At 38.1% G+C, this 12,423-nt stretch overlaps 1 protein-coding gene across 9 annotated transcripts in view; it reads left to right on the top strand.

Moving 5' to 3' along the window:
- The window catches only part of PPP4R1 (protein phosphatase 4 regulatory subunit 1), a 69,623-nt gene that overhangs the window by 33,489 nt on the left and 23,711 nt on the right, over nt 1-12,423 (top strand). For all 9 annotated transcript variants that reach the window (XM_075744434.1, XM_075744425.1, XM_075744433.1 and 6 more), the window contains 5 exons: nt 5,515-5,657; nt 7,051-7,197; nt 8,747-8,854; nt 9,593-9,658; nt 11,943-12,101. In XM_075744434.1, the coding sequence (XP_075600549.1) occupies nt 5,515-5,657; nt 7,051-7,197; nt 8,747-8,854; nt 9,593-9,658; nt 11,943-12,101 (623 nt within the window). The remainder of the gene's footprint in view (nt 1-5,514; nt 5,658-7,050; nt 7,198-8,746; nt 8,855-9,592; nt 9,659-11,942; nt 12,102-12,423) is intronic.

Genomic DNA, 12,423 nt, shown 5'->3' with positions numbered 1-12,423 from the left:
GAGAATACACAAGACCTGATAGAATGAAATAAAGTGCTAATGAATGAGAAAAACAAGTATGAGTTCACTTCTGAGATCTAATATTTTGTATTAATGTTTCTTTTCAAATTTTTTTTGTTTTGACAAGTTTCAGCTTTTTTCTAGTGGCCTGCTACTTTAAGGTATAGACTTCTGCCTTCAGGAGATAGTTTGAAAAGAGCAGCATTTAAAAATACTTCCTCTGCCAAACAGAAAAATACTGTTCCAAGCAAATGTTATGGAGAACCTAATTGTACACAGTGATTTTTCCGGAGTGCCTAAAATAGAAACTTTAAGTCTTGATGTGAACCAAAATTCTCCACCCGGATTTTGTTTATAATGTGTGAATGCCTGGTCCTTACTGTATTGTACAGTGCAAAAATATACAGATTTATTCCCCAGCTGGATAAGCTTATACTTTAAGAACCTGCATGTAATAATTTTAACTGATACTGCCATGCTCTGGTCACTGTGATGACTGGACAGTAAATTTGTTTATAGAAAACAGAGAAGTTTAAACTGAAATGGCAGGCACTGACATGTATTGAAGCCTGCTGGATTCTGTATTTGGAGCTGCTACCTGGCTAAGCTAAAGACAAATCTGAGGAGTGGATGAAGGGAATGAGAAAGTGCTATATCTTTAGTGGAAGCTTTTGGCATTGTTACTTGGGTCTTCAGAAAACAATGCAAAAAAAAAAAAAAAAAAAGCTCTACTGTAACCCCATCGGGCTGCAAGATTAGACTCTATTCAGTACACACTGGAACATATGCTTCAGCATTTGGAAGAATCGAGCTGTTATCTAAATTGGTAAGCTTAAGGTTCAGGTTCTTGCATAGCAGCACTAATTGCCCAGAACAGCACAAATGCCTTTTTGATAGTGAATTATGGTGTTGCATTACACAGTCGGTTACGTATACAGTACTGGTTGGTTTGAATTGACTTTAGTAAGATCGCGGAGCCATATTCTTAAAAGTTAGGGAATGTAAGAACTAAGGTGACTTCGCAGTTCTAATTCATTCCTGGGCATGAATTTTTCAAATCTTTAATTGCACAATCTCATCTGTCTGTGTTCTTCACAAAGCCAGAGCTCACTTAGTAGCTCAGGAAGAAGGGAGCTCACTTTACGTGAGCAGCTAGCTCTTCAATATTGTCAGGCAGTGTAGCCACTCTCTTAAATGCTGCATAGTAGATGAACCTTGTTCTGAAGAAAAAAGGATCTTATGGTTTTTGGTACTCATTGCTATCTATCTGGAGTGCTTCATAAAGAAATCTATGAATTCAATTTCACAGCAAACTTAGTCAATTTGAAGAAAGTGACTGTTGCTGTTACTTTACCAGTGTGTGGGCAAACTGTAGAGGTTTCAAAGTCAAAACAGTCAGCCTATTTTGAGTGCTTAGTGTCTGAAGCTTTATACATAGCTCTTGATAACACAGAGATCTTGTTGGCTTTGGTTACAGTGGTGATGTTTTTTCAGGAGTGAAGACACAGAGTTTGGACTGCGATCATAGGAGTAGTGCACAATTACTCTGTGAAGAGTCTGGATTGAGCATTTTGTACAGCTTCATGCTAGGCAAAGGAATGAATCTGGTTTCTCAGCATTTTCCTTCTTGCACTCTGTTGCGATGGTAATATTACAGTAGGCAATCCCAGCACCCTCTTTTACCATCACCTGCTTGCTTCCATCATCAGATAGTTCTGCTACTTGAGGGAAATATGTGATTGCTCAGGGAAACCAATCTAAGTGCCAGTTCTTGCTGTTTAATCATGCTGCTGTGGTGTGGCAAAAGCTGTGTCAGCCAGATCAGTTCTTTGATACGGTTTGTTGTCTGGCTGCACGAACAGTTGCATTGGCATAATGGCAGCCACAAGTTTTGGGTTTGGGAGGGTGGGAACTGCCTAAAGCAAATTTGGAAACAATTTTAAAAGTACTGCTGCCAAAGATGCAGCCTCAGCCAAATTTATCTTCCTTGGTCACCCTCCCCTCTGCCCCCCTCCATAAACCATCTTCTGTCTGCTGCAAGAAACAAAGCAGGAATCCAAAGTGGTGAGAACGAGTTCGTAGTGATAAGTATTGTGACATGAGCCTCTTGTGCCCTTAGATCATGTCCCGGGCATGTCTTGAAATAGCAGCCTTATGGGAAAGGTGGCAGTAAGTCCCTCCAGCCCTGGTATTGGGCCCTGGTTCCAGTTTCTTGTCCAGCAAGTTCCAGTCTCCCTTCCCTTTAGTTGCTAGTCTTATCTTTTTGTTGCTCACCTCGCAGCTCTCCATCCTTCCTTGCCCATCATGGTTCCTCATTCTGCAGTGTCCCATCTGCAGCCTTTTCAAAAGATTTGCTGTTGGGAGAGAGGCTGCGTACAGTCTGTCTGCAGTGACGATGGCTTTCTCCATTTCAAACGTGTTCAGCAAGGAAGAACTCTTCAATTTGTAGTTGCTGTGCTGTGTTGGCTGCTGGGCAGGTGCAGATGGAGAGTGTTTTCAAGGTCTTTTAGCTCACCCACCTTTGGGCAGTTTTGAAATAATGTTGAGATGTAAAAGGACTCCTTTCTCTGGCACAATTCAGGCCCCTCTTCTAGAAGTGAAGAAGCTAGGCCTTGTCAGATAAGAGGACCAGAATTCAATGTTGGAAGAAAACAGATGGTTTTGCCAACTTTATTCTTGAAAACAGCAGATCTACTTTGATTGTGCCCCCCCCCCCCCCCCCCGAAAACCTCATCCTAATGAAGAATTGCAGCTTATCCTGTCTTGTGTTCCAAGGACTGCTTTGGCAAATTTAAAAGGAAGCAAAATATGAATTACTTTGATAGGAAATACAAGGCAACTTTAGTAGGAGGTGCTGCAAGCTCCCAATAGAAAGTTAGACTGAAATTAGAAATTTAGGATGGTAACTTTTTATTCTCTAACTATTTTTAGAAAAACTGCAAAAAGTAGTGTTTCCTTTCTTTGCATTAATATGATATGTAGAATTTAGCTTTCAGAATTAATGATCTCATTAACTGTTATATTTGTCCTATTTACAGATGCTTGTTTTGGTGAACTGCCATGTTTAGTGCTACAAATGTAGTGTTCACCTAACTAGACTTTAGCCTTTTGTTATCTGTTCATTTTTGTTAACTCAGGTCTGTTAAAACTTGCGCATAGTTTGAGTAGTTTTCTTCAGGATTTGACTTCGTCAGTGCAAACTTCAGGATGTGTAAATTGCTTATGGAGTGAAACCTGTGCACGTTGCAGAATATCTGAAGCTTAAATAAAAAGGCTTTTGTCCTGTGTGTTTCTCTTATGTTTTGGGAAGAGAAACAGAGCAGGTTGGAAGACTTTTTTTCTTTGTCTTGAGCAGAAAACCTATTCATTATGGATTTACCTGGGATTTCACTTTGTGTCTTGAAACTTTGTCAGCAATTAATAAATTTTACAGAGGATTTTGGTATGTTTTTCTATAGAAAAAGTAATTTAAGTCTATAGTCAAAGAAATTGAGTCCATAGGCATTTGATTACTTCATGTGCTATGACCTTTTCTTTTCTTACTGTCCTCAGTGAAGAAAAGACTGCACACAGCATGGTACTTGCTTTATCTTTGTTTTGTTTTATTCAGGCCTAAGTTACCACTTTGGTTACAAGTGTTCAAGAAAGCCAAGTGCTGCATGCATTGGCCGTGTTAAATACAAATGCAAGTTACGTGCTTCTTCCTGCACTTGGGTCACAGCAATCCCATGCAACGCTACAGGCTTGGGGAGGAGTGGCTGGAAAGGTGCCCAGGGGAAAAGGACCTGAGGGTGTTGGTGGACAGCTGGCTGAATGAGTCAGCAGTGTGCTCAGGTGGCCAAGAAGGCCAACAGCATCCTGGCTTGTGTCAGAAATAGTGTGGCCAGCAGGACTAGGGAAGTGATCATCCTCCTATGCTCAGCACTCGCGAGGCTGCACCTTGAATACTGTGTTCAGTTTTGGGCCCCTCACTATAAGAAAGACACTGAGGTGCTGGAACATGTCCAAAGAGCAACAACAAAGCTGGTGAAAGCTCTGGAGAGCAAGTCTTCTGATGAGTGGCTGAGGGAACTGGGGTTGTTTAGCCTGGAGAAAAGGATGCTGAGGGGGGAGACCTTATCGCTCTCTACAACTACCTGAAAGAAGGTTGTAGCTAGGTGGGTGTTGGTCTCTGCTCCCGAGTAACAAGTGATAGCACAAGAGGAAATGGCCTCAAGTTGTGCCAGGGGAGGTTTAGACTGGATGTTAGGAAAAATTTCTTCACTGAAAGAGTTATCAAGTGCTGGAACAGGCTACCCAGGGAAGTGGTTGAGTCACCATCTCTGGAGGTATTTAAGAGAGGTGTAGATGTGGTACTTGGGGACATGGTTTAGTGGTGGACTTAGCAGTATTAGGTTAACAGTTGGGCTTGATCTTAAAGGTCTTTTCCAACCTAAATGGTTCTGTGATTTTTAATGTATCATGTTAATTCCAAGGAAGATGGTCATACCATTAAGTTTTACCTGAACAATTCATAGGTAAAAATTTAGTAAGGCATGTGTATCCTGTGAACAGTAGACACCTTATTTAAAATATTGTAAATCAAATTACTGTAACTTGAGAGTAATTGATGAGTTTTCTGTATGTGTAATCAATTCTCTAATGGTAACTACAAATGTCAGCAAATTCTGAAAAGACGGAAATACTTAGTACTTTGTTCTGAAATGAATTTTTTTTTCCTGTGGACAAGTGGACTATCAGGCATGTAAAAATGACCTACTTCTTAAATAGAAGCTGTTTTTTAAATAGTTGGAATTAAATCCACGCTTGTATTTCTTTTTTCTTCTCTTCTCATCCCCTAGATAGATGTGCATGTTCAGCAGGGATTAGGATTCATTCAAGCAGTGCCCCTTTTCCTGAATTTAAAAAGTGAATGAAATATTTTTTAAAATAGTCACCAACTTTGATGGAAAACATACCTGAAAGGTTTAACGGAAGCAGCTGGAAAGATAGAAGACCTTTTCCATCTAATAAAAATACCAGTAGCCTTAAAAAACAAAGAATGAAAAAGAGCATTTGTGATTATGGCTGCTTGCCCTGCTCAGTGGGATCTTTCCCATGTGAGAGGCTGTGGCCAGGAGTCCCCCTCAGTTTGTTTCTTCTCATAGAGATACCAATTTTGGGTTGACATTCTGCTTAGCAGGTTTCTTTGAAGTAGGTGATGCTCGTAGGGAGTTCAGACAGATTCTGATACTCATAATGTTTTTTGGCTTGCTCTCTTATACCTCTTGTTTGGTGTGGGTTTTTTTAACTGAGAAATGTGGGACCTGTCTCTTTAGTAGTTTATCAGTACAGAGTGTAGTTGTACCTTGTTTTGCAAAAAGATGGTGCTTGTCAAAATGAAGCTTGACGTAAAAACACCGACGTGAACACTTGAGAACATACTTTGTATGTACAGGACTGTAAAAAGCTTATTCTGGCAGTATGCTTGTAAACATTTATTGTGCTTTTTTGGTTTTATTTTGACCCTGACAGAGCCAACAGTGCGGGCAGAACTGATGGAACAGGTGCCTCATATTGCTATGTTCTGTCAAGAAAACAGACCTTCCATTCCATATGCTTTTTCCAAATACTTACTGCCTATTGTGGTACGATACCTCGCAGACCAGAATAACCAGGTAAGTGTCTTTTACAAATAGTTTATTAGCTAGTTGAGCATACCTGATGTGATGCTAAATTTAAATAATTTAGCATCATACAAATGTGTAGTATTTCAGGATAAAAAAAATTTTGAGTGGACATGAAATATGTGGTGCTCCGAACTTTAAATCAAAGAAAACTTCCAATGTTTTTTCATCTAATGTGGTCTGTTCTGATTTGGGGCCTTTTATCTGGTACTGTATTCTTATGGACAAAATCAAACAGTCATTTTGATGTAAGCTTACATAATTTAAATTTTGGCAAAAAGGACCAGTAGTCATGAAAAACTGACTTCTTCGTATAATTCAATTATTTAACGCCATTATGTACCTTCTTGATCAGTTATTTGTATATTGATCCAATAAAGCTTTTGGATTGAACTTGTGTGGTTTGTTCCTCTGCATGTATGAGTTAATGTGCCTAAAGCTGTCTTTAGGCTTCTCAGTATCATTTCAGACCAGACTAATCCTAGGTGATACAATATTGTAAGTGTTGTAGACCTCTTAGTTTGTCACTTATTTCCTTGCCATTACCAGATTTTCCATAATTAAAAGTAGGTACCCCAACCTGTTTTTCTTAGTAGTTGCTTTGCTAATTCATGTATAATACAACAACCATACTTCTGCTTGATATTCTCTTGCTAGCAGATTCAGCAATTCTTTTTATTGTCTTAACCTCTTCTGATACTCCATAGTTCATTTGGCTGGTTTGCTCTGAAACAAAGATCTCAAAGGTGTTTTCAAAATTGTTACATTGCAGTATATAGTCTCTGCTGTATGTAATGTTTTCTGATGAAATTACTTTTTTTGAGAGGCAGGGTTAGCCATATACTAAGTCAATTGTTAATAGTTATCTTATTTTTGTACAGCTCCCCCCCTTTTTTTTTAGATGGGACTAAGCAAAATTGTGTCTCAGAATTTAAAATACATTTGAAATAAACACAGTTATTCATTCTCCGCCGAACTTCTTAATCTAAGAAGATTGGTTTAATAAAATTCACATTCCTTTGAACTTTGTTACTCCTAATTAGTTGTGCTGCTTTTCTTTATGTAAAGCATGAGCTTTGCCACGACTACTTTTTTTGACATCGCTGTCCTGTGTTTTGGGAAGTACATAGGTGGCCACTTCATAATAGCTTTGCCATAGTTTATGATATGTAGGTGTTCTTGAGTTCAAACATAGTTTGTTTCAAACATGAAGTGTTTGCAAAAGTGCTTTTGGAGCACTTTGTCCTCTCTCTGAGTGCAGTTAGTATAGGGGTGTGGCAGTATGTGTCCTGTGTTTTGGAAGCTGTACCTATATTTAAACAAACCCCCCCACCCCCCAGCTCTCTTTGAATTCCTTGGTTTAATTTTTGTCTTTTTATGATAGGTAAGAAAAACAAGTCAGGCTGCATTGTTAGTTCTGTTGGAGCAAGAACTTGTAGAGAGATACGATGTGGAGACCAAAGTATGCCCTGTTCTGATAGATCTGACAGCTCCAGACAGCAATGATGATGTGAAGACGGAAGCTGTGGCTGTAAGTAACAGAGATACCAAATCATACAGTATAAAGTTTGTTTGAATGCTTGATAGTGTAGTGATAAAAATGTGTTTCAAAGTTGCACAGCCATGTGGTATTAAAGAGAAAAAATTATATTGCGATTCATAACTAATCTGTAACTTTTTCCATGCTGTGTTACACTCAAGTCAAGGTTAGATTTAAATTCAATAGCTTATGTATGCTGTAAAGAAAAACCCAGCTGGACAAGACAGCACAGGAGATTAATTTTATTGACTCCTGAAGCATCAGCTATTATTGGTTTTTTAGGTTTTCTCAGGTTGGTTTGTTTTATGAAAGTTTAAAATGCATATGTGGAAAATTTCCATCAGTGCCATATCTTCAAGGCTTGACTTCTGTTGGACTGAGTATGTCTGTTCTCTTTATTGCTTTTATTTTGTCCTATTGGACAAAATAATAAGCATCTGAGTTGTAACGTATGGTTGGTTGGTGGTTTTCTTTTTTGCATTAAACACAAGCTTAATAATTAAAAATTATTATGTGTTGAATTAAAATAGTAAGCAAAGTAATAATTTGTAAAGGAGAAAGACAGATGATATATGCCTTTATGTTTCGCTTGAATTTTTGCAATTTATGTTGATGGTTTTTGCTGGGTGACTTTTTTTTTTCTTCTTCCTTGAGAGACCTCACTTAATTTACTTTTATGTGGCTGGACTCATAAACAGTAAGCAGGCTGGGCACTACTGCATTTGGCACCAAATAGCTAATAGCTAGTACTTTCTTGAAGAAGCGTACAAGTATAAGGGAGTAAAATTTGAAGCAGAACTGTTTTACCCATCTTCACTGTTTTGAAGATAATGAAATGTGACAAATGTTTCTGTAGCTGACTGACCTGCTAGGGGTTAGAAAAAGAAAGATTTGTTATTATACAAACATGAATTGAAATAGTTCTACTGATGTGATTAGGAAAGTTTAAACATAAAATTCTTTTACCTTCTATGAAAGTTTTACTAAAAATCAGAATGAAGGAGCAGTTAGAGGGAAAAGCTGTCACTTACTTTGGTATGATATGCTTTTTCAGTAATTTTATGTTAGGGAGTTGCATATGTGCAATATGGAGTGTTGTAATTTATTTTTAAATTATATAAAAGTTGTAGAAGTCACTTAAGTGTGTTGTCAACTTTCTGTTAATTGTAAATACATATATTAAGTATTGGAATAGCGAAAGAATCTTGTATCTTTTTCTATTTTTGTAAGTCTGTTTGGGTAAGATATGAGAGTAACTTCTGAGAGTTCAGTTATCTGTAGTTAGGAATTTGATTTAGTTTGAAAGAATAAGTGTTTTCTACAGCTGTGTTACATCATTACAGGGGGAGGGTAAAAAATAAATGCTTTTTGCAGAAGTGGCCAAACTTTTTCAATTCAAATGGATGTTTTCAATATTACTCACAATTTTCAATATAATATATGCATCAGAATGAAAAGTAAATGTAAAAAGCCTCTGCTTAACTGATATGGAGTTGTGTGTTGTGCAAGCATCCCTGATTAATGTCTATCTTACCATTAGATAATGTGCAAAATGGCCTCCATGGTGGGAAAGGACATCACGGAAAGACTTGTTCTTCCTAGGTTTTGTGAGATGTGCTGTGACTGCAGAATGTTTCATGTTCGTAAGGTATGACTTATCAGTATCTGGTCTGGATTATCTGTGAAAGGAGTGTCACGACCTTGGAGCTTGCGCTTGACTAAACGACTTTTTCCTGCTAGATCTCATTTGTGACATACAGAAGTGAAAGCTATGGGGTTTCTTTGTAGCTTGCACTTCCACAGATTTTTTTTTTTATATATGACACTGAGTTTTTTTTCTAGAGTCCCTACCTTTATTATCAGAAACAAAGAATCTGCTTGTTCTTATGATCATGTAGGTAGCCATGAAAATGTGAACAAACTGTAACTGATACAACATCAGCCACCTAAGCTCATATCTCTGTGTGTAGATGAGATTAAAAAGATGCTCATTAAGATGAAACAAATCAGTACTCCATCATGGTATTTAGGTGCTGAGGCTGTGTTTTGATTTCACCCTGCCGTTGCATGGCTTATTTTTTGTGATAACTGCTTGTATTTTTTCATTTGACAGCACTTTGAATGCATTTTATCTTCCTTCCCTTTCACTTAAGTTCTGGTGTGGTTCTTTTGTGATTGAAATGGCTGATTAAGCTTGAAATGAAGTAAACAATTTTTAGATTTCTTTTAAACCATGCGAGCTGATGGAATGGGGAAGTAGCTGATGCATAGTTTGCACTGAAACCTGTTTTTATGGTTTTAAAAGCTGTTTATTTTTTTCCTTTGATTTTATTTGCTGTATTAAAACTATGGTCTTACTGGTTATTTCATGCATTTTGTCTGCAAGGTATGTGCAGCCAATTTTGGAGATATCTGCAGTGTGGTTGGGCAGCAAGCCACTGAAGAAATGCTGGTAAGCCGTTTCTTAAAGGATTTTTCATTTTAATACAAGCCAGTAGTGGACCTGAACAAGGTACAGAAGAAGAGCAGCTAAAATGATTATGCAGCTACTATATTCCTTTAGTAAGGAGAGACTAAAAAAGCTGTGACTCTCTAGTTTTGCTGACATAAATGTCAATCATAACCTTAAAAAATCTTGAAGATGCTTACTATGAATAAAGAACTCTTACTTGCCAAGTCACCCAGTCTAGAGCTAAGGGGTACTTAATTCTAGAGCTGGGAGAAGGGTTTAAACTAGACAAGAAAATACATCAAGCTGTGGAGGCAGAGAGTATTTGCAAGTTCAAAAATACATTAGGCAAGAAGTAGTCAGCATGTCTTTTTAATGTCCATAAATGCAATAAGAGATTGCAGATACAGGAGGAGCAAAGAGGCATATAGACTACTAGAAATGTTGAGGCTTATGTGGTCTCTTTTAAACAGCATCACTTAATGCTGCTGTTCATTGATTTAATAATTTAAAGTCAGTTTTTCCTGACTCTAGGAAAGCCTCACAGCCCTCCTGGGAAGGGGGGAAAGAAAAAGAAAGGCAGAGAAAATAAATGAATTTGAGCAATAACAAATTCAGAAGGGAAGACATACAAATTCAAAATGGAAAAGCAGGGAACCGGATGGAGCAGTGAGCAGAAGATCCTTAATGGTGCCCCCCATTCCCCTGGCGGGTCCAAGGAGCTGGTGGATATTGCTAGGCTTGGAGATGTGATAGGGCTAGGGAGCTGAAATCAGCCTGACGGTCATTGGGATCCTTCTTCACGGTTTATCCTCTTGGGGATGTGGAGGGTGATCTTGTTGAGGGCCAGAGGAGGTTGATGAGTCAGTGCCATGAATTAGCGGCAGACTTGTACGGAAAGAGTGTAAATGCAGGTATGACTTCAAGAGGCTCTGCAGCCTTTTGCAAATGTGGTGTCTGGACAGGCAGGCTTAGTGTGACCCTCAGGGCTTTTCTTACTTTCTTACAGCATTTGCTACATTTTTACCTAAGTACTGTGTGATTCAAGCCATTTGATAATGAAGTATTGTTGTGCAGATTTACATCACATGTTTCTTGATTGGGGATGTAAATTGATTTCTGTCACACAAATGCCCTCTTAATGATACACATAATGAGTTTGGATTAAAACTGTGGAGGGGGCAATTAGACTATGAAATAAAAGTGGTGGTTATTTTATGTCAAAGCAGTAACGTGATTGGAGGGTTGGGGATCTCTTTTGGTAACAGAACATGCTGTTTTCTGCTCTTTTTTTTTTAAAGGGCAAAAAGCTGAATGGCTTTAGATCAAACTTCATTTTCTAACATAAATGCTTTTATTAATCAGAAGCAAAGTCCAGGAAACTTTGCTGATGAAAGCAGGAACAGCCGAACATTAGTAACTGAGAACAGAGCTGTCACAACAGTCATGGTATTACTTGCATCTTACCACTCTGCCTGTTGCAAGTGAAGGCAGCCATGTGAATGACCTGTGTGTCTCTGCCTCATCTGCACTCTGTCCACAGTTTCATCCTTACTGTTACTGTTTCCAAAAAAACTCGAGCACCTGAGCAACTTCAAAATACTTCAGTTTTATTAGTAAAACCATTGCTCTGTTCAAACCTGTTTTCTTTTGCACCAAATGCAGTGTTTCTATCATACCCCTATTCCTCAATGTAGTTCAGGTCCTGCTTTGTAGGGTAGGTGGTGACAGAGATTGGTAAATCTAACAATGAGAAGTTTAGGTGGAAAAGAAAGGTTTTTCTTTCTGAAGATGCTCTTCCTTTGCATTTCAGTGAGAATCTTAGAAAAGTCTGAAGTGGTCTCTGATAGGTAAAATGTTAATGGACCAGTATTCTTTATGTTTTTGTTTCTTTCAATGTTACCTGCTTTAAAAGAATAGCGTAGAGATGAAGTTTTGCTTTATGACAGGTTTTCTGGGCTTGGGCATAATTTTGGAGTTGGGTGTTTTGTTTTTGGGGTTTTTTATATATATATATATATATATAAAAATCAGGTTAGAAAGTTAGTACTTTCTTGCTATTCTTCAGATAGGTGAATTTTCCTTATCTGTATCCATAAGTAACATGAGAACAACTGATTAGAAGGGTGGTGCTACTGAATGTGTGTTCTTTGTCTTGCAAGTGTTAAACTAATGCATCTGAGTGTGAAGGCAGAGAACCAGATGAAGGAAATGAATGTGAAAAAAGAACTTGCTTTGAAACAAGTACTGCCTGTTAAGACTTGCAAACTTACTATGTTCCTAACAGCTACCAAGGTTTTTCCAGCTCTGCTCTGATAATGTGTGGGGAGTTAGGAAAGCCTGTGCTGAATGCTTCATGGCGGTTTCTTGTGCAACATCGCAGGAAGTCCGGAGGACAAAATTGTCATCCCTTTTTATTAATTTGATTAGTGATCCTTCACGATGGGTAAGAATTGCGTTTTATTTCTTGAATAGCTGTCATATTTAAAGGATTTTACTGTAATACTCCATATAGAACTTCTCCCCATAGGTGTGGATAACATAAATTGTTTCATGCACCTCAAGCAAAATTCTTCTTAAACTGCTTAGTTTGTCAATACGTGTAGAGTCCCTCACATTTTCACTGCAGCATGTAAGAAAAACTGTCAGTGGGATAGCTTTTCTTAGCTATAGAACTGCCTGTGACTTAACGTTGCTGAAAGTCATTAACAAAAGTAGAAAATTAGATGTGATTTATTTGTATTTCTCCAGGTTCCCTACCATCACCT

The sequence above is a fragment of the Balearica regulorum genome, chromosome 2 (assembly GCF_011004875.1).
Source record: "Balearica regulorum gibbericeps isolate bBalReg1 chromosome 2, bBalReg1.pri, whole genome shotgun sequence".
In the NCBI taxonomy this organism is placed as follows: domain Eukaryota; kingdom Metazoa; phylum Chordata; class Aves; order Gruiformes; family Gruidae; genus Balearica; species Balearica regulorum.
The sequence above is the reverse complement of the archived record's forward strand: the minus strand, read 5'-3'. Positions and strand labels throughout refer to the sequence as shown.